General features: G+C 46.5%; 1 protein-coding gene across 13 annotated transcripts in view; it reads left to right on the top strand.

Moving 5' to 3' along the window:
* The window catches only part of LDB3 (LIM domain binding 3), a 155,936-nt gene that overhangs the window by 122,753 nt on the left and 7,422 nt on the right, over positions 1-25,761 (top strand). For 3 of the 13 annotated variants that reach the window (XM_082222384.1, XM_082222386.1, XM_082222376.1), the window contains 5 exons: positions 6,181-6,351; positions 8,818-8,865; positions 11,230-11,369; positions 20,707-21,028; positions 25,054-25,234. In XM_082222384.1, coding sequence (XP_082078510.1) covers positions 6,181-6,351; positions 8,818-8,865; positions 11,230-11,369; positions 20,707-21,028; positions 25,054-25,234 — 862 coding nt within the window. Of the gene's footprint in view, positions 1-119; positions 327-2,731; positions 2,796-6,180; positions 6,352-8,817; positions 8,866-11,229; positions 11,370-20,706; positions 21,029-25,053; positions 25,235-25,761 lie in introns of those variants that run through there. The other 10 variants (XM_082222374.1, XM_082222382.1, XM_082222375.1 and 7 more) reach the window with 8 other exon arrangements.

The raw sequence follows: 25,761 nt of genomic DNA on the forward strand, positions 1-25,761 counted from the left end.
ATTCCAACCCCGTCCCTCCCCAGCCAAAGTCTTGGTTGTTCTTTAAGTTGGAGATGATGTGATTCCCCACCCAATGACCTCTCTTATGCACATGCACCCTTGTAATCTCTGTTGCCCAGCGCTGCAGGTACTGCTCACGATGCACAGTATGCGACGTCAAGTGTTTGGCATTGCCCTAAGTCTTGCAGCACAGATGCCAACACTGACAGAGCTAGAGCAATGGCCTCCAAAGGGTCCGTGAGATTTGGGACTGGTACAAGTCAGAGGGAAGCCAGCTGCCACAGTGCTGGCCAGACAGTCCCTCCTGCTTTCTCCAGTAACCAAAGGTACACTGCACCATGCAACTCCATGACTTACCTGGTTTGGATCTTTGCTTTGGGTTTTGTAATAACCTCTTCTAACTTCTAATGGAACATTCCAATATTTAAAGACTCTCTATACCATCAGTTCTCAACCTGCGGGTCCCCAGATGTTGTTGGACTACAACTCCCATCATCCCTGAGCTCTGGCCTTGCTAGCTAGAGATGAGGGGAGTTGTAGTCCAACAATATCTGGGGACCCACAGGTTGAGAAAGGCTGCTCTATACAGTCTATATACACACACACTCACACACACACAGTATTTAATATGAGACATTAAATGTTACATCTTACCTCACTGTCAGATAATTGTCTGTAATAAATTATTACAGCAGCTTCACGTCTCCAGATTATTGCACAATAACTGCAACTGTCACTTATAAAGGGAATTTGCCCCAACTAATTCTGCTTCAAAAAAACAATTCCACAAGTATGTGTTGGCCCAGCCTTTGTAAATATGCTTACAGAGGTTGCTAGCCTACAGTTGTTTTACTAGCCTGCTGTAGGCTGGCAGAGAAGGGGTGGGCAGCCGCATCCCTCCTCCTGATCCTGGGCTTCCCTCCTCCTGCAATCTGCTCAGAGGGGCAGAGCTCTCAGCTCCTCCACTAGCTTACTCACTCTTGGCATGCAGTTTCTACAAGGTGCATGCTTAAATACAAGGCTGTGTTAGCCACAGAGAGAAATTAGGTCCAGAATTGGAGCTCCTGCGTGAGATTTCCCCCATTCACTTTAGCGGAGGGCACAGTTTCTGAAATATACTCGGAGTCGAGTGTGAATTTCATTCTCTTTATTCAGCTCATAGTAGCAATGAATGAAACTTTTCCCAAAACGTCTAGCTATATATACATTATTTACACAATGGGCCCTGTGTAATTGGCTAATTCCGGGCTGCTCCTGTAGGCCAGTCGGGTTGCGGATTCACCTCCTCCAGAAGCCTGATTGGCTGCTCCTGCAGGCTAATCGGGTCACTGATTCACTTCCACCTGGAGCTGGATTGGGTGGCTCCTGCGGACGAATCAGACTGCTGCATTCTGGATCCTATTGTTCTAGGATTCAGCTCAGTACATAACAGTTTCATTTGTGCAAAGGGATGCACAATCAGATTTCTCCACTGAAATGAATAGAGTTCCCATGACTGGGAACCAGGTGTGTATTACCATTCCCACACTTGCAAGAAATTACTGAATTCGAGTAAAGAAAAAAAATCTCTGCATCAGGGTTGGCTAACATGTGGCACTCCAAATATTGCTGGACTAGAGTTTCCATTATCCTGATCATTGGCTAATCCTGGCTGTGGCTAATGGGAGTTGGAGCCCACTACAGCTAGAGAGCCACAAGTTAGCCACCCCTGGAGAAATATCAATTTATTGAATTAAATGATTTCCTAAATTGCTTGCCCATCCGTATTTAGTCAAGTTGTGATTTGTTTTAGTTCAAGCTTCTTGCTACTTGTGCTTTGGAGTAAATCCTACTAAAATTAGTGGGGCCTCCGAGAACACATTGAACTGAACTGTAAAGATTAAAAACATTTCCATATTAGTTTCCAAACTATGTTCATTTCCATCCAAGTTCCCATTCAATACAGAGCTTGCAACTTTTACCAGGTTTAGATTTTTACTTGAGAACTAGGTGCAGGTATACATTTGTGCATTTCCTAACAGAGAATAACCACAGGTGTCCATCATGTGCTCTTTTGCAAGACCACACATGATGACTGGTCATTATTCTCCATATTACCAGTGTGTTCCCTACTTTGTGCTTAAAAGCTTCAGCGTGGGTTTTGTGTGTTTTAAACACAGTTTTTTAAAAAAAAAAACACCATCTTAACGTGTGCTGGACTGTGCAATTCTGTATGAGAAGGCATCAAGCCTGCCGACAAGTTGTGTGTGTGTCTGTATTTTCACCTGTGTGGCGCTGTCCTGGTATGTGTTGTATGTTAAGAAACTTGGATTTCCTCTGAAGTTCCCCCTTCTAAATATGGGATTTATTAGAAGCTGGTGGAATAGGAAGAACAATCAAGAGGATTTGGCTGGTTCACACATGCATGTGCTTTATACTACGTCTCACTACTTCTTTCCGCAACACTCGATGGCTTGCAGTTGACCGTGTGGATGGATTCCAACAAAAAGTAAGGAGAGCCCGCTGGATCAGTCCAGCATCCTGTTCTCACAGTGGCCAACCAGCTGCCTTTGGGAAACCCACAAGCAGGATTTGAGTCCAATAACATTCCACACACCCCAACCATTTCAGGCTACTCATGTTCAGATACATCACTGCCTCTGCTGTGGACTATTGTGTTGGAAGGAAGGTTTTGTGGTTTTGAATGTTCATTCTGCATTTTAACTCTGAGATGGTTCATTCACACTCCTAGGTCATCCATTCATGTTGCCCTTATCACCACAATTGATGTGCATGTATGAATCAGCCAATCTACAGGTAGAAGCTAACATGAAAACATCCAATGGCCCGATGTAAGGTTTTGTTGTGCAACTGTCACATAATATGATAGTAGGCTGCTTTTGAAGGCCAGTACAAACGTTTGGGTCTGTTGTGAGGTATAAGATATTAATTTTTTGCACAGTGTTCTGTATAATATCTAATGGCTCATATGAATTCTGGTACATCAGTAATCATTCTAAAACCACATGAAGGGCTGTCAAAATAGCATTTTCACACTGTTTTATATATGTATGTTAATAACTTACTGATGATCCTGATAGCGTTTTTCCAAGCTCAACAAGGTATAGAGTTTAAATTCTGTCCTGGGCTGTGGACAGAATTCCTTCCATGTGTGGGCACTTAGAATCCAGACAGAATCTACGAAACATCTGTGCCCTGCATCTCTACAACTTTTGTTAAGAATGGCATGGTGTACATTTGACATAGAAATACTGGGTAAGAAACAGGGATTGTCCTTTGTGTGAAACAGGGAAAGGAGAGTTGGTAAATAACTTACTTGATTTTTCCCCCTGCAGCTTTTTTGGTTCACCATCGCTGGAACACACTCCCGCAATTAATAGATAAAGTAATCATTTGATACAGCTAACTGGAATATATAGAAATGAAGTCAATGTATATGCACAGTCAGTTTATCCTTCATTCAGAGAGTTTTGCAATCTCTAGGAATGATATCTCAACACCTTTAAAACTCTTCAAGTCTCTTAAAACAAAACAAAAACCCAATTTTCCTCCCTTCTTCTCTTCCTCCTCCTATCTCTGTTCCCCCTCCTTTTTCTTCCAACTCCTCATTTTATTGTTTATTCCACCCCCCAATAGCCCTTCAAGACTAATCATTTTGGTTAAGTGCAACCAACTGCTCTAAACCACCTTAGTTTATCATAATAGTTTGCCCTCATGATCATTTAACTATGACTTGGTTTGCATAAGTTTACTATCATCTAATGCTGACCAAGGAAGCTGGGATTTGTGGTCCTATAACATCTGGAGGGTCACAGGTTCCCCATCCCTGGTCGATGTGTTTACACACAACTGATGCCCGTGATATTCTTCCACCCAATTGTTTGGCATATCTACTTTTGTATTTTCCATGCAAACCAGTAAGATGGAACAGCAACTCCTGTTATTTAGGGGGGCACCCATAACATCTCTGAAGTAGAATATAATGTGTGGCGCTTTAGAATAGTGGGGTTTTGGTGGGCAGAACAACTTAGAGGGGAGACAAACCCTGAAATATCTGTGAACAGGCAAAAATACACACTAGTGATTCAAACCAGAAAAGGTGGCATAAGATCCATCAGGATATCTTTCAATGGGAAGATCAGTAATGACAGACAAGGAAACCTGGCCATTGGCGAGGTTGTAGAGCTAGCAAACAGGCAGGATGAGCAAGTCAAGGGACCACTAATTGAATTTTTGTACCTTCAGAAAGCCATGTTTCTGTCAAAGTTCAGGAGAACCTGCTCATATCTCCTCAGGTTCTCTCAGGGCTTAAACAATCATTAGAAGACTGCGAAAGGAAATCTGTGGATCTGTTGTAATCTAGATTGTGGGGAAGCGGTCAGATCCTGGCACAGGAGTGTTTTTGCTGGTCATGAGCTGAACAAGGCCAGGTCCCAATGCCAACACAAGGGCACCAGATCGTTGATGTTGGAGTTTGATGTGCACCACAGCACTATGCAACCAGACTGTACAAACTGAATCAGGAAAATCACATGCTGAAGTCCTTGTTAGGCTACACCATTTGGACTGCAGGTGGGGAATCACATTTGAATGCTCACCCACCCCCGTGTAACAATAAAACTCCCTGCATATAGAAAATGAGCATGTCAGGAGATGGCTGAGATAGAACCCTTCATAGTGCCATAACAGGGTCACGTAAGCAATGAGTGCAGTTCCACAAAGGGAGACCACCATGTGCGAACTCTGCCTCTTGAAGAGTGTTTGCTAGTGGAGGGAGTCTGCATAGGTTGTAAGGTTCTGTTGAGGGCAACTGGGCTTCCGCTTTACATCACAGTGCTCATTCACACAATTCTCCATGTAATTATATTTGCACATTCATAACTATGTAGACTTAAGAAAGGTTCTTGTGAACTGTGAAATATATTCGGAGTCGAGAGTGGATTTCATGCTCTTTATTCAGCTCATAGTGGTGAGGAGGAATGAAAGTTCCCCCAAAGTATGTGCTTTATATACATTATTTACACAATGGGCTGCACGTGATTGGCTAATTCCGGGATTCTCCTGTAGGCCAATCAGGTTGTGGATTCACTTTCACCTGGAGCTGGATTGGGTGGCTCCTGCGGGCCAATCATACTGCTGCATTGTTCTAGGACCAGTCGGACTGCTGCATTTTGGATCCTATTCAACTCAGTACATAACAAACTGGTTGATACACGTATGAAGCAATTCGGTGACAGCCCAAGTGGGGGAAAGGGTATTTAGGGAGATGCGCTTGTTGTGTGGGGCCTATATCCACCTGGCAACGCGTGTATCTGACTGTGGTTGTATCGGAGTTAGAAGCAGAGGTGAGGGAAGGAAGAGTTTTTGAATTTGCTCCAGCTCTAACCTATCTGTGCATATAGAAGTCCCCACCCCCCTTTGCACATGTTAGCTGCTTTCAACAGCTTGCTAAAGTTTTGCACTCCGTGTTTCCTCCCAAACAGGGGCGCCAACTATAGGGGGCAAAAGGGGCTTCAGCCCCCTAATTTTTTTGGACAGGGGGCTGAGCCCACCCCACCCCCAATATTGAGGGGGCTGCCACCCCCCACCTCCAATGGACAAGTGCTGGCTAACCAGGTGGGGGGGGCCCGAGGGCAATTTTCACCCTCTGTGCTCCTTGCCACCGATGGGCTGGCCTGCTGGGTGGGGGCGGGACAGGTCACATGACGCCTGGCCCTCTTAATGTGGGGGGGGCAGCAAGTCGGTGCCCCTGCTCCCTAGATCTTGTGTAGACAGGCCTGCAAGGATGTAGAATTGGTGTTGGCCCCAGAAAACCCTTTTGGTGATCCTGTCCCTGATATCGTCTCTGCGTTTTTCCCAGCAAAGGTGGCTGCTGATCCGTCCCATGTGCACCGCCCAGTTCACACTAACCTTATTTTGCCCCCATGCTGAAATTCGGCTGTGGGACCCAGTCCAGCGAGAACGCCAAATCATTTCGCCTCGGCTCTAACTGTGGCCAAAGCTTAACACTGTGTTAAGTCGTGCTTCAAAATTACCTGACAGTGATTTTGCTCACCTCTTTGTATGTATGTATGTACCTTTTGGGCCCAAGCAAAACAGGTCTTGGCTTTGTTAAAAGAAAAAAATGGCTTGCAGCTTTTAAAGACGCAACCTTGTTTTATCCCATTTAACTTTGATCAGTACCCCTGTTGAGCATGCGCCAGTGTCTACCAGCTGCGCCCCTTCTGCTGTGCCGCCTGCTTCAGCCAATCAGCCCTCTGCTGCCGCTCACAGTGCCGCTCATCAGATGACCCTGCCGTCAGCCGCGGCCACTTCCATGGTGCACGACTCCATCTCGTCTTCTTGCCAAAGGTAATACTTTGTGCCTGTTTGCTTCACCTGTTGGCTTAGATGTGTGTAACATGGTTGGGAAGAGAATGAGGGGAGGAGTGGGAGAAGAGAGGAAGAAAACGGAGGATACTGGGGGGGAGATAACTATTTACCAAATTATCTGTAAGATTTATGAAGTGCTTAAATCAAAGCGCATTCTGAGCATAGTACGTATTAAAACCTTGGTTGAAACACATTTAAAATCCACAAAACGGATTAAAAATATATACCCAGAACGATCATCAAAAAACACACAGATAAAATCAGCAAAACCAAAACAGGTAACTAAATTACCATATTTTTTGCTCTATAAGACACACCAGACCATAAGACGCACCTAGTTTTTGGAGCAGGCAAACAAGAAAAAAAAATATTCTGAATCCCAGAAGCCAGAACAGCAAGAGGGATCGCTGTGCAGTGATCCCTCTTGCTGTTCTGGCTTCTGGGATAGCCACGTGAAGCCTCTTCAGGGCAGCAGGATGAAGGCTCCCCCTGCCCTGAAGAGGCTTCGCACGGCGAAGACAGAAGCCAGAACAGCAAGAGGGATCGCTGCGCAGCGATCCCTCTTACTGTTCTGGCTTCTGGGATAGCTGCGCAGCCTGCATTTGTTCCATAAGATGCACACACATTTCCCCTTACTTTTTAGGAGGGGAAAAGTGTGTCTTATAGAGCAAAAAATACAGTATATATATGTGTAGGACAGGCCTCGTTGGCTTGGAATAGACATTTCTGTGAGCAAGGAAAAATTATTTGAAAGCAATTTAGATCCAGAGCAGCAAAACAAATCAGAGGGGCTTGAAATTCTCTTTCTCCCCAAGTTCAACAGATGCTGTGGGAAAACACAGAGCTGTTGAAAATAAGTGGGCACTGACCCATTAAGTAACCAGGACAGGAGATTTTTGTAAAAGTGGAATATAAGTGGAAGAAATCCATTTGGGGGTTTAAAAAAATATATATTTTGTAACTTCAGTGTTATCTGCTTCCAAGGCGGATAACTGAAATAACAGCAATTGGTGAGGTATGAGGGATATATTGCATGGCAGTTCCAGCAAGAAATTGTTAATTTAAAAGCAGCTGGTGCCTACGAGGATTGTGAATATGTATGTTTTTCCCTATAGCCCTGGCAAAGGAATAGTGCTCAGGTAGTGTTCACAGCAAACCTATGAGAGAAGGGCTTGCATGAAGAAGGTCTCAGGTTCATTCCATAAGTGGGGTTTGACATGTCCCCTGTCTGAAACCCTGGAGAGCTGCTGCCAGTCAGTGAAACACCATTCCACACACAGAACTTCCCTTCCGGCCTTCTCTTCCACCTGCTGTATCAAGCAGGACTTCAGCTGGGTCTGGCCACAAACAGGGGGAAACAATGTAGTCGCCAGGTGGGAGGTGCAGGAGAAGACCCGACCATGTTGCTTGGCCCGCCCCACATTCACCACAAGCACATTTTGAGTCTGGATGGAAAAGAAGCTGTCTCAGGCCACACACCAAAGGCCGTGTGAACTACTTTCTAATAAAGTTCTCCTGTCCTGTTGATCTCACACCTGACATCTGGATCCTGCTCCCCTGTTGCACAGTAAGGGAACAGCCATGATATGTCCTGAGCTATAAGATTTGGATTCACAGACTTGGATTTCCAGCTGTTTTGGACTACACTTCCCACCATCCATTGTCCTGTTAGCTAGGGATGATGGGAGTTGTAGTCCAAAAACAACTAGAGACCCAAGTTTGGGAAACACTGCATTCGAGTGTTTCAGAGAGCCAAATAATAGCGCTGTAGCAGCTAGGGCCTTTCTCTAGTTGAATCATTCATAATCATTCTAATCTTGACCCCACATGTTCTCTTTTTCCCTTGTAATGTCAGGCGTTCAGTCATAGTAACAAAGCAATACTTTTGTCTTCTGACATTTACTAAAAGATGATACTAAACAGCAGTGCTTTTTTTCTGGGGGTACGGTGGGGTACGCATGCCCCTAAACATTTTGTGAATCTTTGTACTTTTGTCCATTTACTTTATTTATTTTTCCCAATTTGAACTATAAAATGGTGATTTTCTTGAGTCAAAATGAAAGTGCCCCTAAACATTTTTTTTTGGGGGGGGGAGCACTGCTTAACAGTCCTGAAACAGAAAAATGAGAACACCCATGTGGGCTAATAATCAATTGGCTTTAAATGCAAGGCTTTAATGGACTTCCTGAGACTGAGTGTACTAAATAGGTTTTGACTCAGCATCAGTTAAACATACTCCTGTGGAAAGGGAATCATGAATTTAAGAAACTTTAATCTTTTTTTACAATATTGACATCCTTAACAAACCTTGCGCTTTTTTTTTTTTTAACCTGGAAACCATGCACAGTCAGACTTGCCCAGTTCTCTCAGATTATTCCAAATTTCGAACCTGTTTTCCATTGCATTAAAAAAAACACACCAACTTTTGTCTTTTTTTTTATTTAGCGTCAGTCACCAGTCTTCTACTTCCATCACCTGCCAGTCCAAAAAGAGGTATAAAGTGCGCCGCCTTTACGCAGATGCTAATCAATTAGTGCGCTGCTTTCCGTTTGCCAGTTGATGGTTAGCAAAGCATTAATCTAAATAATTTTCTCATTCTCAGCAGTGGTTTTCCTTTTCTCTGACAACTAATAGTTTCCAACTGTACATGCTGTCTAAACCTGCTGCAATCTGCCACAGATGCAATCACAGTTGCTTTCAGTGTTGCTGAGCTGTTCTTTGAAACTGTCACCAGTATCTAAACTGTTCTCTTCAAAAAAAAAACCACAGTCCCTCATCAACGTTTTAACTTTCTCCAGCAGAAATGCCAACTGATACCTTCCTACAGCTGACCTAACTTTGCTATAAAACCTTTTATATTAATGAAGCAGCGGGCTTTTCTTTCTCTCTCTCTCTCTCTCTTTCAGGAGCCTCTTCGTCACTGCAAATTCTAATCCGCATTCCTATTTTGGCTGTGTTGCTGGATGTTATCTTTTTTATTATATGAATTGTGATGCTGAGAGTTTTTGTCTTTGTATAACACCGTTTTTCTCCCTTTTTAACTTTCTTGAGGAAATGTACATTTCCTATATAAACAGTGCAGTCGTACCTTGGAAGTCAAACAGAATCCATTCCGGAAGACCGTTTGACTTCCAAAACGCTTGAAAACCAAAGTGCGGCTTCTGATTGGCTGCAGGAAGCCATGGAAGCCCGGTCAGACATTTGGCTTTGAAAAGTAGTTTGCAAACTGGAACAGTCACTTCCGGGTTTGCGACATTCGGGAGCCAAAACGTTTGGGAACTAAGCTGTTTGACTTCCAAGGTACGACTGTACACTGTGACCTAATTTATTACACTAAAAAAAATTTTTTTTAATTACACTATGTAATCAAGCAATATATGACACCCTTACAGCTAGACGGCTCTGAGGGTGGTTTAATAAAAAATGAGTCTATTTACCTGTGTAGAGGTTCGGTTGTGTAACAAACTGCCCTTTTGACCCCTGTCTGGACAACTAAATGGCCCTGGCAGTGACTACAGAAGCTGCCCACCTTTATACTAAGTGCAATACCTTGTTAGTTGTTGATCTGAAGTCTGCCAGGTACTGCTTCTCATCCAGTTGCCACCCCACCCCCATCCCCCGTGCAAAAAGAGAGGATAGCTTCAAGGTCTCTTGGTCAGAAACATCCTTTACTTCCACTCTGAAAGGGAGCCTGCCAATGTCTTCAATCTGAGCAAAGTGCAACTGCAGCAGGATGTAGCCTGACATTCCCTGACCAAACTGCTGGAGTCGGGTGCAGCCTAAACGGCCTCGGCCCAGTATACCTGAAGCAGCACCTCCACCCCCATTGTTCAGTCCGGACACTGAGGTCCAGTGCTGAGGGCCTTCTGGGTGTTCCCTCACTGCAAGAAGTGAGGTTACAGGGAACCAGGCAGAGGGCCTTCTTGGTAGTGGCACCCTCCATGTGGAATGCCTTCCCATCAGATGTCAAGGAAATAAACAACTATCTGACATTTAGAAGACATCTGAAGGCAGCCCTGTATAGGGAAGTTTTTAATGTTTGATGTTTTATCGTGCTTTTAATATTCTGTTGGGAGCCTCCCAGAGCAGCTGGGGAAACCCAGCCAGATGGGTAGGGTACTAACAACAACAACAACAACAACAATTTGACACCAGGAAGGAGATGGCTACTCTAGATCTTCCTTGGTGGCTTCACTGTTCCCACTGAAATGAGTTCAGTTGAAATGGCTCCCCCCACTCCACTTTAAGAAACTCTCTTGTAACTTACTTTAAATCACCGTCTCCCATGTGCACCATACATGACATTCCCAAGTCAGTGAACCGGCAAGAACAGTCACAAGGCAAGCTCAGTTGGTAGAGCATGAGACTCTCAATGTCAGGGTCATGGGTTCGAGCCCCACATTGGGCAAAAGATTCCTGCATTGCAGGGATTGGACTAGATGACCGTTTGGGTCCCTTCCATGATTCTATGAAATGCACCCCACCTTTACCCATCTTCCCTGGAATCTGAAGCAATGAACCATTTTCCCTGTTGAAATCTCACCTTTTTCTATGGGGCTAGCCATATTTAGCACCCCTAAGAGTTCTCCAATGTAATGTTTTGCAGATGTACTAAGAGCAACCTAATGCCTCTCCTTTATTAAATATGTTTTCAACCCAGTCTTTTAAAACACCAGCATTAGAAGTACATGCTGGCTGTACTGAGTTTTAAGGTAACAATCTCTCCATCCTTGCCTCCAGAACTTTCTGGTAGGCTCTCACAACGTTCTATGGAAGCCACCATTCAACAGATGCTTCATCGGTCTTAATCCTGTGGTATATATGCATGAATTGCTCACAGCTTTGCTTTGGTTTTAGAGGCCCAGGCCAATCTTACACATCAGCTCCAGCTTCCCACAGCCCTGCTCCTTACCCAGGCTACAGCGAAGCCCCGGCTCCTGCCTCAAAGCCCAGAGTTGTCACCACTGCCAGCATCAGGCCTTCGGTCTATCAGCCAGGTAAGGAGACTTCGGACTGCTAACACAAGGGGCTGCCTTTTGCTACATCAGATACTACAGAGCAGTGTTTCCCAAACTTGGGTCTCCCGCTGTTTTTGGACTACAACTCCCATCATTCCTAGCTAACAGGACCAGTGGTCAGGAATGATGGGAATTGTAGTCTAAAACTAACTAGAGACCCAAATTTGAGAAACACTGGTAGAGAGCTTGCTTAGAAGCCATTATCGACATAGTGAGTCAGGTACTTGACTGGTCCACAACTCACATTTTCTGTCATTTTTGTTTACTATGTCTATCTGCTGCCTTTCTACCGATGCAGCCAAGGTCATTTGCAGTTTAAAATAATGGCAAATAAGCATGGTATAAAAGTGGGGGCGGGGGAGGAATGAGGAAAATAAGAACATTCAGTACAAATTCATACAACATGTTTCAAAACTGGGGAAATGACCAGGTTTACTGAGGCAGACAGTTCTGGGAAGGAGGAGCCAAATGGCAATTGGTCTGAGCCAAGCCAATGAAATGGGCCTTGTTTTTGGCTCTCCTTTGGAAGCAGACAGGTGAAATTGTTTTTTTTTTATTATTAAGTATTTTGCATTCCCATTTTCAGTGCTATTTTTCTAGAAAAAGAGGTGCCAGAACTCTTTTTGGATGAAGGGTGGTATACAAATGTAATACATTATTATTATTATTATTATTATTATTATTATTATTATTATTATTATTTTATTTGATTATCAGGAGCTCAGAAAGAACAGCCAGGGAATGTTGCTGTTGCCTTGCCTTGCCCTGTTGACAGGGTTGGGAGGAGGTTCTTCACATCCTGGGTGTCTTGCCCATATCCCTCTAGTCCAGCCTTTCTCAACCTTGGGTCCCCAGATGTTGTTGGACTACAACTCCCATCATTCCTAGCCAGCATGACCAGTGGTCAGGGATGATGGGAGTTGTAGTTCAAGAACATCTGGGGACCCAAGGTTGAGAAAGGCTGCCTAGTCCTTCACTCCCCCCCCTCCCATTTTTGTGCCTACAGGACATCGGTTCCACTAATAGAGACAGCCAGTGATTAGAGCGTTGGACTGTGGGCAGACCCAGGTTCAACTCCCACTCCACCACAATGCAAACTGTGCAAACATGGGCCAGTCACGTTCTAGTAGTATATGGTTACCAGATTTTTTTCAATGAATCCGGGGACCCTTTTTTTTTTTTTTTTTTTTTTTTTTTTTGAAGCTGAGTAGCAACAGGGAGTCAGTAGTGTTGGATGGTAAGGCAAAAGACCCTGGGCCCAAGCACACATGCATATTGTATAAAGATGCAAAGCCCTTCTTTCGCACCCTGTGAAACATAAATGCGCAGAGTTTTATTAAAAACTGGGCAACAGTGCGCCGCCTACCCGTAACTCCTGAGCCTTCCCCGATCCCCTTCCCCTTTGTTTTGACAGATCAGGAGAGTCACGGGCGGGCGACCATTGCCCAGGAGAGGCCAGCCTGGTAGTGCAAATCTGTCCCCGGACAAATTCCGTCCCCGGAATGTCCCTGGGAAACGTGGCAGTGGCAGCCTCAGCAGCCTGTAGCCAGCCTGGTAGCGCAGTTGGCTCTGGCTGGCTTCAGGAGCTGCTTGCTGCCGTAGTGCAAGGGAAATGGCGGGTGCCACGGCAGCGAGCAGCTCCTGAAGCCAGCCAGAGCCAACTGCGCTACCAGGCTGGCTACGGGCTGCTGAGGCTGCCACTGCCATGTTTCCCGGGGACAGATTTACAAATCCAGGGACTGGATCCGGGAACCGGGGACGTCTGGTAACCCTATAGTAGTATAACCTATCTCACATGGTCATGGTGAGGATAAAATGGGGAAGGGGAGAACTGTGAAGGCCACCTTGAGCTCCTTGAAAGGAAGAGGGGCGACGTGAAAATAACATAAAAATAGCAGCTTTACAGGCAACAGCTGAAAATCTGCCTTGAAATATAAATGCTCTTATGCTTCACTTCAAATGATTGCTGTGGCTCCTTGGTGGTATCGAATTGCCAGTAAGAATTCTTACATAGCTTAGCAATCGTTTGATGTCCTTTGGTTTACTTTAAAATAAAACAAGACACCCTCAGCGTGCTTTGGGGAACCTAATCGCTTTTTCAGAAATCTGTCGTAGGATTGCAGGTTGCCGTTTCCGAATCCAGTCACAAGGTGGCAGAATGCCCTAGTTCTTTTTCTAGTTTTGTCAGAACGCTGAGCAATCTACAGACTGACTGCTGTTTCAGCTCCCAGGCAGCAGGACTGGAGCAGATTCAGATGTCAGGAGTGGGCCTGACATGCTGTCAGAAAGAGGTGACAGTCCCTTTCAGCCCTTTCCCTGGAGGTGGGTCGCTGTCAGGAAAGACAAGCAATTCCACTGTACTGCAAGCAGCTTCTTGGAAGAATTTGAGAAGCTGCTTGCAATACAGTGTGAGAAGCTGCCAGGAAAAGGAAGGGAGGATCCCATAAGCCTTTGCACTTGTCTGAACGGGCTCCGGTTGCAGATGTGCAGGCGGTCTCGTTCCGTGGGTAGCTATGCGTATTTCTGGCCAGGCCGAAATGGATACTTAAAACAAAAATAACTCTGGAGTCATTTTGAAATGAGCTTGTGATCCCCCCCCCCTTATTGTCTGTCTTGTTAATAGCATACACTCCAACATTTCTGAAGAAGAAACTGGGACACACACACCCCGACTAGCCCTTTGCCACCGCACCGCTCGCATCCTTGCGCCCCCCAAAATACGCTGCCAAAACTTACCCACCCACTGCCTTGCCAACTCAAGTGTGTGCATGCCCCACTACTGCACAGCACCCCACACTGCCGCACACCCGCCACTGTGGCCACAAATACATGAGGAGGGCCACAGCGGCATACTTCTGGAAGTGGCGCTGTATTTCAGGAAGCAGCAGCCTTCCTTGTGCGTGTGCACCGGCCAGCAGCGGCAAGGTGTGGAGCCAAAGCACACACGTCTTTTGGTTCCATACTCTTTTGGTCCCCCTTGGCTGAAATGGTAGAACACTCTGGGATTGAATCAGAAGCGAGGGTGGCTTCTGTAATTCCAGGATGCACCCGTAAAAATGGGACAGTTGGAGGGCCTGTAACAAGAGAGTTGGAATTTTAGTTAGTGTTTTAGCAGTTACATTTAACTTACTGTGTTTTTATTGTTGTTAATATGCCGTGCTTTAACCTGCCTTAGGGTTGTGAATCAAAAGAGGGTGCGCTAGAAACTGAAATAATAATAATAATAGGATAGATGAACCTCATTTAAGGCCCTAGGTGGGGATCATATTTTAAAGTGTTCTCTTACCTATTTATTTTTAAAACCTCACTGAAAGCAGGAAGCTAGGACAGTCAGGATCACGTTGGACTACAACCTTTCTCGCTTGCTTGCTTACTTGCTAGCTTTTTATTTATCGGGTATTTTTCCTTACATGGGGGAGCATTAAAAATGGCATTCCCTCACCTGCAGCCCTAATATAATTCGTTCCAGCCATCCTGTCACATGTATAAACCAAACTGACTTTTCTGCATGGGGGCAGCCTGAGATGCTGCCGTTACGTGCGAGAGGACAGTACCATCCAGGTACCACCATGTCTGAAATGCTTTGAAGTGAGGGAATTTGAAAGTAAATTAGATATGTAAAAAAAAAGAAAGAAAAACCACCCATCCTGTTTTGCAGTTCTCAGCAAATTTACCTGGGAGTAGATAAAAGAGAAGAAAAATATTTAAGCCAAAAAATCCACTTACCTGTGAGTAAGTCCTACTGAACACAGTTGGCTTACTTCTGACTAAACTTGCTGAGGGGTTGCACTGTATAATTAGAATGTAGGAGATCCTTCTTCAAAGATAGATGACAGATAGATGATAAATAGATAGGTGATAGATAGATAGATAGATAGATAGATAGATAGATAGATAGATAGAGATAGATGTATAGATGCAGCTAAAGTGGAATGGGTCTAACTCTAAAGGAAACTTTGCTATGCAAGAGCACTTCATACAGGAATGTGTTCCTTACAGGTCCTTGTGTAGCCAAGTTTAGGCTGCTGGGCCTTGGAATGCTCAGAGAACAAAGGCATTTGTCATAGTCAATAGCAACACTATTCTCCAAGTTAAAACATTAACCAGAAAACCAGGAGCTACTGCACGGAATCTGGCAGTCTGCTCCACAATGTGATGGTTTGTCAAGACTGAGCCAGGGGCAGCAGTCAGAGGTGAACCAATGAATACAAAAAAGCACACATGAGCAAGGAAGAGCTCATAGCGCAGGCAAGAGGCCAGCTGACCCAGGAAGCCTTTCATAACACTTCTGGTTTAATGCCCAGCCTGAGTGGGTGGGGCTAGTTTGGAGTTTGAAAATACGCCACATAAAATGCAATAATTGGGGTTGCCATATTTTGAAGAGCAAAAAAAGAGGACCCATTTGCCGACTTCTGCTTTTAACTGTTGATCGCTATGACGGCTCTCATTTTAAAGGTAAAGGTAAAGGGACCCCTGACCATTAGGTCCAGTCGTGACCGACTCTGGAGTTGGGGCGCTCATCTCGCTTTCTTGGCCGAGGGAGCCGGCATTTATCCGCAGACAGCTTCTGGGTCATGTGGCCAGCATGATTAAGCTGCTTCTGGCGAACCAGAGCAGCGCACAGAAATGCCGTTTACCTTCCCGCAGGAGCGGTACCTATTTATCTACTTGCACTTTGACGTGCTTTTGAACTGCTAGGTTGGCAGGAGCAGGAACCGAGCAATGGGAGCTCACCCCGTCGCGGGGATTTGAACCGCCGACCTTCTGATCGGCAAGTCCTAGGCTCTGTGGTTTAACCCACAGCTCTCATTTTACATACCCATGAAAACTTCCAGGACGTGTCCTGGAAAAAGAGGACACGTGGCAACCCTTTTCTTAGGATGTGGATAGGCGTGATGAGGCCATCTCTTCTCCCCCTCGCGTAGTTACTCAGATGACCAAAGTTTGTCAAGGCTAGGCCTGAAAGTTGGGCTCTCTCTCCCGCACTAGGAGTGCCATTTAGATAGTCCCACCCCTCATCCCATTTTAAATACATTCATTTTAAAAAACACTTTAAATATATTTGTGTGCACATTCTCATACCCTCCAACATTTCTCTGATGAAAATAGGGATGTTCTCTTCCATAATAATAATAATAATAATAATAATAATAATAATATTTTCTTTTATTTATATCCTGCCCATCTGACTGGGTTGCCCCGGCCACTCTGGGCAGATTCCAACATATATAAAAACATAATAAAACATTAAACATTTTTTTAAAAAACCTTCCCTCTACAGGGCTGCCTTCAGTTGTCTTCTAAAGGTTGTATAGTTACTTATCTCCTTGACTTGGGGGTCGCATAACTCCATACCCTCCAACATCTCTCCAGTGAAAACAGGGTCATCGTAAGGAAAAGCGGGACATTCCAGGATCAAATCAGAAACCAGGATGGCTTCTGTAAATCCATGACTGTCCCTGGAAAATAGGGACGCTTGGAGGGTCTGCGTTCTACTTTCAAAGTACATTCTTTCCTTCAGCGAATTCTGGGCTCCATAGTTTGTTTAAGTGTTGCTAGGAAATGTAATTGTGAAAAGTAAACTCCAGTGCCCAGAAACTGAGGGAAATAATGTGTTTCAAATGAGCTCTAAAGGCATAGCATGTACACAGGCCAAGGGAGAACCTACACACACACACACACACACACACACACTCTCTCTCTCTCTCTCTCTCTCTCTCTCTCTCTCTCTCTCTCTGCATGCACGTAGAGGTGTTTTCACAGGATCCAGAACCCTGATTTTCTTTTTCAGGGTTTGTGGTTGTGGAAAGGGAACCCTTTGTGTGCACACCTCTGAAATAAACACACTTGGCGGGAGAGCAGGGGCTGCTGCTATGATCCTGCTCCTCCCTCCACCCCCGACGTCGAATGTGTGATAGGGGATCCACACTGTGGTGTATACATAAATGACACAATGAGATATAGGTATGATTTCATGTTCAAATGAGTGAGCACTGATTCTTGGAGGTGATGGCAGGGAGGGAAGGAGGGGAAGCCAGGAACGCTACCAACTCAAGAAAATCACATTGTTTAATTACAGAGCGTGGAGGTGGGAGGCTTTTGAACTTGGCAATTAGAGATGAAATATCGCCCTCTAATTTTTACTGACTTAATAAATACCATGAGACAGAAATAGCAGGGCCCTGGGGCTTAGGGTGATTGTGATGGGGGGCAGGCGGGCAGGGGATTTGATTCAGATATCTTTAAACTCTGTTTACCTTTACTGCATGAAAAAGATGAAGCCTGGAGCTAAGGTGGAGGGTGCCTGCTTGCGAAGCAGGGATATTTGTAGTTGCTGCTGGGGAAATGGGGAGGGGAAACCAAACAGAAGGGGTTTTTGTTTTTAAAATATGGGCGAGAAGGAAGAACAGAGTGTGAGACAAGATTTTATTGGGTGCCTGTCAAGAATGCTTATCTAAAACAAGCTTGTTATTGACAGAGCAAGAATCGGACTTGGCACATGTACACACCGTGCCTTTAATGCACATACAAAACACACGGTTTCCCTCAAAGAATTCTGGGCATTGTAGTTTACTCCCCTCCCTCCACACACAGTTACAACTCCCAGCAGCCCTTAACAAACTGCAGTGCCCAGAATTCTTTGAGGAAAAGAACATGTTTCGAATGTAGCAAAAAGTGGCCACTGTCATCTTTCCTTCCTTCCTCCCTTCCTCTTTCTCCTTCTCTCACTCACACATTCACTCCCTTCTCCTTCCTAATAAAACCCCCATTCTCTCTCTCTCTCTCTCTCTCTCTCTCTCTCACACACACACACACACACACACACACACACACAAGCCCTTCTCTCTTTTTCTTTTTCTCTCTCTCCTCCCTGCCCGCTACACCCCTTCTCCCTCCCCACCCCAGCTCAGCAGGCTGCCACAGAAGAGGACAGGTGGCTCTTGCCCAGAGGTCCAAGCTGATCATCAGAAGGCAGCTTTTGAAATCAAGCCTGGTGCCCGGGTTAGATGGTGTTAGAGAAGGATTAGACACATTCTCTCAAAGCATAGGTCCATCTCAACAGCTATTACCCATGACAGTGAAATAGAACTTCCATGTTCAGGGGCAGCCTACCAGGTGCCACGGACACCAACAGTGGAGAGCTGTCGCTGCCCTGCCCTGTGAACTTCCCAGGGACCACTGGGTGGCTGCATTTGGAAACAATGACCCCAGCCGGCATCTCCCACCTGAAGTGGGGCAGTCCAGTAAGAAACAACATCACAGGCATCTGCTGATCCTATAGCTGAGCTCTCTTGGTTTGCACAGCCAGGAGTGAGTTGTCAGAACGCAACTGAACTGCTGTGGCCGTAGTTCAATGCACCCCATAAAAGCACATGCCTATCTGGCAAGAGTGCAAGGAGAATGAAAGCATGGCTAACCAATAGATGGGGGAAGGGTTCATTCATAGAATGTCTGCGCCAGGTAAGGCTGGCAGAGTCCCTTGTCCAAAACCCTTCAGGGCCTCTGCTAGTTCCCATAGTTGCAGATGGATCCAAGGGCTGACTCGGTTTAAGGCAGCTTCCTATGTTTTTATGGAGTGGAAGGGAGGAAGATATCCTGATTCCTTGGTGCCTGCAAAGGGTTAATTGCTGCTGCCTATTTTACGCCCTGGGCATTACAGCTGTTTGTGAATGGAGGCATTATACCTAAGGCGGAGCATAATATTAGAGCCCAGCACAATGGGGGTATTCTCAAAAGGCAGCTGGATTTCAGGAGGGACCCTATGGATCAGTGTGAATGGATGTATGTATGGATGTAGGAGGGAGGGAGGGAGGGAGGGAGGGAGGGAGGGAGGGAGGGAGGGAGGGGAGAGGTCAGGAAGCCACCAAACAATACCACAGCTGTGCGTCAAGAAGTACTAGGGAATTTAGCTGTGGCCAGCAGATCAGATCAAGCTCACACTTTGGAAAAGTGAGCAGTCTTGGAAGGGAACCAGCAACAAATGGGGGGAGGGGGAGCAGGGAGGTCGGGTTGGAGGCAGTGCATTTCAGGAAGAAAGGCAAGCCCCAAAGCTTTTAATAGAAGTAGAGAGGGACGTTAAGGGGAGGAGGTAAGAGTCAGGAAACAGCGTTATGATGGAGACAAAAATACTTTCCATTCCTGGGTGGGGGGGAATGGGGAGTCCCTGCAGCTGTCCTCCATTCAAAAGAACTATGCAGTGCAATGCATGAGAACTGAGTTGCAAGCCTGTCTTTCTGGGGAATTTGCCCAGACACGTTTCTTTCTGAAGGAAGAAAATAGTTGCTGTTTTGTTGGTTGCACAGGAACACAAAGCTTCTGCCCGGTTGAGAGGAATCAAATTGGATTAAAGCTGCTGGCACCATGCACATAGCCAAGTGGGGGGAGACAGGGGAGACTGCTGCCCCCCCAAAACCAGTAAAAATAAATACAAAGCAATACAAATCTGAGGTTCTGTCCCCTAGCAAAAGCCTGCCCCCCCAACAAAAAGCCTGGCTATGCCCATGTCTGGCACCCTTTTTCAATTACAGTTGGCCAAGGTGTTGTTTTTTGTGTGTGTTTTCTACAGTGCTGGCTGGCACCTATTGGAACTGGTTGGGTGGAAGACAGGGAGACCTCCAGTAGGTGGCGCCAGAGCCAATGCCAGGCAGATCCAAGCTTTTGCCCCCATCCTCCTCCCTACCTAGTTGTATAATGACAACATTGAGAGTTGAGGAGGAGGAGGAAGCAAAACAGCCAATGCCATACTCTAGACTGGATATAAATAAGGAGCCAGGAAGGCAGGGGCTGGCTGAGGTTCCGCCTTCACCCTAACCAGGAGACTGCGCACACATTTGCCCACCTACCTGAATTAAGCCCCCTTGAAACAGTGGGTCTTAACTTCTGACTGCACCATAGGCCACCACCAACCCAAGGACTTTCCATATTTTGCTGCAGTGGATAAGAAAAGTCCTTCAGGTTTTGCATATATATCAGTCGCATGCTGCCTTTTATCCAAATGCACTGGATGTATTAACTCCCTCCATCCTCCCTGAATAAAACCTTGCTGCTGCTGCTGCAATGTTACTGTAGGTGACCTTGATAATCATGGCCAAACCGAGACTCGGCAGTGGCTTTAATTGTTGATTTGGCTCCAGAGACAGGGGCTTATCTGATATCCTTGGATCAGCTGCGCAGCACTTGATTTGTGATAATGGGCTGGGCGGCAGTTGAGGTCACCTGAGGCCGTTGTGGCTTGAAGGAGGTTCTGGTCAATACCGCGGCTTGCAATAGCGAAAATAAAGGCAGCTGGGTGAACACTCTTTCCTTTCCTTAACAGCAGCTCCGGCGCCAGCCCCAGTGCCTGTACACACCCAAGCTCCAAGCCAAGCGGAGCCTTCAAGCCGTCCTCCCTGGATCACGGACGACTCCTTCTCCCAGAAGTTTGCTCCGGGGAAAAGCACCACCACTGTCACCAAGCATATCCTGCCACGGGGGGCTCCGGTGCCACCCCCGCCAGCCTCGGCCCCTACGTACCCGCCTCCTTCCATCCCGGCCTCTTCCCAGGCTCCGGCAGTTGCCCGGGGAACAATTCAGAGGGCTGAGCGCTTCCCAGCCAGCAGCCGGACTCCGCTGTGCGGACACTGTAATAGCATCATCAGGTATGCCAGTGGGACTCTTCTGAGGGAGGGGGAATGGGAAAGCATCACATCGCAGAGCAATTTAGACCAGTGGGGTTGAGCAGGGCTTTGGCCCTTAAGAAAGGAGGAAAGATGTGTTGTTGTTGTTGTTGCTGCTGCTGCTGCTGCTGCTGCTGCTGCTGCTGCAGCTGCGACACTGCTATTTCTCCCTGGACTCACAAACTAGGCCTTGGCTACATGCAGCCAACACAAGCTTTGTGGAAGGCTGACAAGGAAGAGCTAAAATACTTCTTGAACATACAGTCAGGTAGAGATACGAAGATGGAGCCGGTGTGGCAGCTACAATCTGTAGTGGAAGGATCTCCGGAAGACAGCACAGTCGTACCTCGGAAGTCGAACGCCTTGTGAGTCAGACTTTTGGCTCCCAAACGCCGCAAACCCGGAAGTGAGTGTTCCGGTTTGCGAACGTTTTTTGAAACCTGGACGTCCTACGTGCAGGGGCTTCCTGCAGCCAATCGGAAGCCGCGCCTTGGTTTCTGAACATTTTGGAAGCCAAACGGACTTCTGGAACGGATTCCGCTCGACTTCCGAGGTACGACTGTATAAATCTAGCTTTCCCACCCTGATGAGCAGCAAAACTGGGGTGCACTGAAGGATGAAGAAGGAAAGCAGCCTTGAAAAGGACTTTTGAACAAGGGTCTCTGCTTCAGCAAGCAGGACCCTGGAGGAGCAGAAACAGGGCTCGTCCACACTCCCCCCCCCCCTGGAAAACCTGCTATTTACTGCTGAATTGGAGCAAGCATCAATCAGATTTTCTCCAGAGTGGTGTCTGCTCTGATTTAGCACTAAATAGGAGGTTTCCTTGGGGATAGCGGTGGGGCAAAGGCAAAACTGCTTGGACCCATGCCTAGAAAGCGTGACACAAGCAGAAAACCACTCGGGCACATGCTTTATAGGCATGGGACAAGGGGGCGTGTGGACAAGCCCCGAAGGAGAGCCCTGAAAAGGACTTCTGAACCCTTAGCAGCAAGCAGGGACCAAGAGGTGCAAAAACCAGAGGCAGTGAAGGAAAAGTGGAGGAACCCTGGATTCTGGCTGTCAGCAGGAGGGATTTTCAGCAGCAAAGTGACCCAGCAGCAAGAGTGGTACCATACAAAGGAAACTGGAAGTGGTCTTAGAAGCCCAGTTTTTAGACCTTTTGGGGGAGGGTGTCCTTCCTTCCTAGACAGCCTTTAATTTCCTATGCCTCTTTTCACTCTGCATTTATGGTCAGGATGCTCCCCACCCTGATAAGATTGTCTTCTGCAGAAGCAATTGGTGTTAGTCACTCTGATTAAATTTGGCCTTGGGGCACACTGTTGCAATGGGATTTTGATTGGATTTTGCCCAAAGCTAAGCTCTATGCACAATGCAGGCAACATCTTCTCTGTTAAGGTGATCCATGGAATTGATCACCTTTCTCATGCTGCTGCTGCTGCTGCTACTAGTCTCCTTACCTTGCAAAGGAGACCACGCTGAAGCCATTGAAATAATAATAATAATTCGTATAGGCCATGGGTAGGCAAACTAAGGCCCGGGGGCCGGATCTGGCCCAATCACCTTCTAAATCCGGCCCGCAGATGGTCCAGGAATCAGCGTGTTTTTACATGAGTAGAATGTGTCCTTTTATTTAAAATGTATCTCTGGGTTATTTGTGGGACATAGGAATTTGTTCTCCCCCCCCAATATAGTCCGCCCCCCCCCAAGGTCTGAGGAACAGTGGGCCAGCCCCCTGCTAAAAAAGTTTGCTGACCCCTGGTATAGGCCATACTGGAGTAGAATTTCTCCCAGGCTTTTGTATCTAGCAGCCTGCCAGCATGGTAGAGAACCAAACAATTATTATTAGCACTTTTGGGAAATAAGACTATCTATGCATTGTCTTTACTCAGTAGGAATATATCACCATCTGCCATGTTCTTATGTGCTCTTCAGAGCTGGTATGCATTCAAAACTAGGTACTTATATGCACTTAAGAATCACTAACGACAGTGGAAGCATATGCAGGGCACTTGAATTATGTCGCAAGGTGTCATTTCTACTTATCTGGTTGAGAGTACAAACTGTTCTTATCCAAGGCTGAATATAAAGAAACAGCATATTTAATTATGCCTACTTTATCTAATTCTCCTGATAGCAACACTAGGTCAGCGTCATTCAGATTTTTCAGCTTGGGGCATTTCTACGTTACAGATTTGAACTTAGAAGTGATCCCTTCTTTGCAATGGCTTTTATGAATCGTAGTTTGGGAGAGATGTTTGCAATATTTTAACAGACAATTCTGAGCAAAGGCTGTTGTGGTGCCTTAGGGTTTTCCTGCTCCAAGTATCTAGCGTGAAACTGCCATGCGTTCACTCACTTTTTAAGGGGCATCTACATGGCACCATCGCCGACATGGGTGGCGCTGTGGATTAAACCACAGAGCCTAGGACTTGCCAATCAGAAGGTCAGCGGTTCAAATCCCTGCGACGGGGTGAGCTCCCATTGCTCGGTCCCTGCTCCTGCCCACCTAGCAGTTCAAAAGCACACCAGTGCAAGTAGATAAATAGGTACCGCTCCGGAGGGAAGGTTTTCGTGCACTGCTCTGGTTCTCCAGAAGCAGCTTAGTCATGCTGGCCACATGACCTGGAAGCTGTATGCCGGCTCTCTCAGCCAATAAAGCGAGATGAGCACTGCAACCCCAAAGTCGGTCACGACTGGACCTAATGGTCAGGGGTCCCTTTACCTTTACCTACATGGCACCATCACCCAGACATTGTCGTCCTGCGTTTTCCCTGTGGTTCTTCTGTCTTTTCTTAGGTTGCAGGAAGTCTGACTTTTTCGAGAGAATGGAAAAGTAGTGCAATCTCCATGTGTGTAGATGCTCTTCCTTCCGTTGGTGCCCCTAGAGCCAGACCACCAAACAGAAGTCTTGTGCTTTGCTGAAACTTATGCCATAATAAATATATTAGCCTTTAAGGCAGTGTTTCCCAACCGGTGTTCCGTGGCACACTAGTGTGCCGCGAGACGTTGCCTGGTGTGCCGTGGGAGGGAGGCGGGCGAGTCGGGCGGCGAGAGGCGGGGCGGTGGCGGCGAGGAGAGGCCGCCCAGCGCGGGGCTCTCGCCGTCTGCCTGCCTGGCTGCTTGCGTGGCGCTGACGTCACGGGGCTGTAACGTGCCCCACATAGGCACACGCGGGGCGGCGAGCGAGCTCCCTCCCACATCCCATCGCCGCTCGCTTCGGCTGGCCTACTGGGCTGTCGCAGGCGGAAGGCCTGCGCATGCACGAGGTTTTCGCGCCTTCGGGATTGCCTTCACGCCTTCCTCCTCCCGGGTCCTTGAGAGCGCGGGAAGCGGCAGCGCGAGACCGGCGTTGAGCCTGGTAGGTATTGCGCTTGCCAAGGCAGTCATTTGGGAAATGAAAACTTGCAAAGCAAGCAACCAGTTCAATCTGAAGTACGTGTATGCTTAATATCCTGTATCTGAAACCTGTTCTGCCCCCTCCCCCACACTTGGTGCCATTTTCATCTACACATGCAGCAGAGTAAGTTGACCCAGAATAGTACCAATTCAGATGGCAAATGGGAGAATGACAGTGCTGAATGCTTTCCCATGTAGAACAGTCCCTGCAAATAAAAACCTAGCATATTTGGAAGAGGGATGCTAGCCTAACCATTACCTTCTATGCTGTTACTATTTTTTTATTTTTTTTTACATAAGTAAAAAGTGACCTTTCCCCATCTGGCATGGTGGTGTGCCTCGAGATTTTTTTCATGAAACAAGTGTGCCTTTGCCCAAAAAAGGTTGGGAAACACTGCTTTAAGGTGCAACAAGACTCTTTTTGTTGCAACAGACTGACACAACTTCCCCTCTGGGAGGCGGTTTTTCAGGACCCCCATCAAACCATCATTTCCCAGGATTCAGTGGGGAAAGCCAGAGCAAATAAAAGATAGAAAAGCAATGCAAGGTTGTTATATAGACCTGTCCTTCGCATTTGCAACCTTTGAATGTTTCTGTCCTGCTATTTACAGGGGTCCTTTCCTGGTAGCCATGGGTCGTTCTTGGCATCCTGAGGAATTTTACTGCGCATACTGCAAGGCATCCCTGGCTGACGTCGGCTTTGTTGAGGAGCAGAACAGTGTGTACTGTGAGCGTTGCTATGAGCAATTCTTTGCCCCTACCTGTGCCAGATGCCACACCAAGATCATGGGGGTAAGTCTGCAAGCAAGCACAGCCAAATGCCAGCAGAAGACTTGTGGCAGAGTTCTGGCAGAGTTAGGCCTGCAAAGTAGCAATCAAAAAGGATGAATTGTGACCTTGCCAGCACCAGAGGTCAGGCAGTTTCTGGGCCTGTCAACCTCAGGGTGCTGTCTTGGCTTCCATTTGGTTCAGTTTCTGATCAGGTTGTAAGTAGCACAGGCTGCCCATGACTGATAGGTTTTTCTTTAAGCCAGTAAGCAAACATGCCTCTGTTCGCAAGCTGAATTTTGTTTGCTGTGAACTCCATAACTTAATCTAAGCTCATTTACTGGGTTGTTTTGCAACGCATTCATTAAAGTTAATTAAACTTGCTAACAGTGACTCACTAATGAGACATGCTACTGACCTAAATGATGGTGGGCTGTCGGCGCTAGGCGAAAAGGGCAGAGCATCAGATCAAATTGCATAATATCTGTGTAAGTATGAATTAAAAAGCTGAAAAGAGGAAGCATTTCCTATAGCACCACCTGCACATTTAA

Source organism: Podarcis vaucheri (assembly GCF_965113315.1).
Source record: "Podarcis vaucheri genome assembly, chromosome: 5".
NCBI classification, from domain to species: Eukaryota; Metazoa; Chordata; class Lepidosauria; order Squamata; family Lacertidae; genus Podarcis; species Podarcis vaucheri.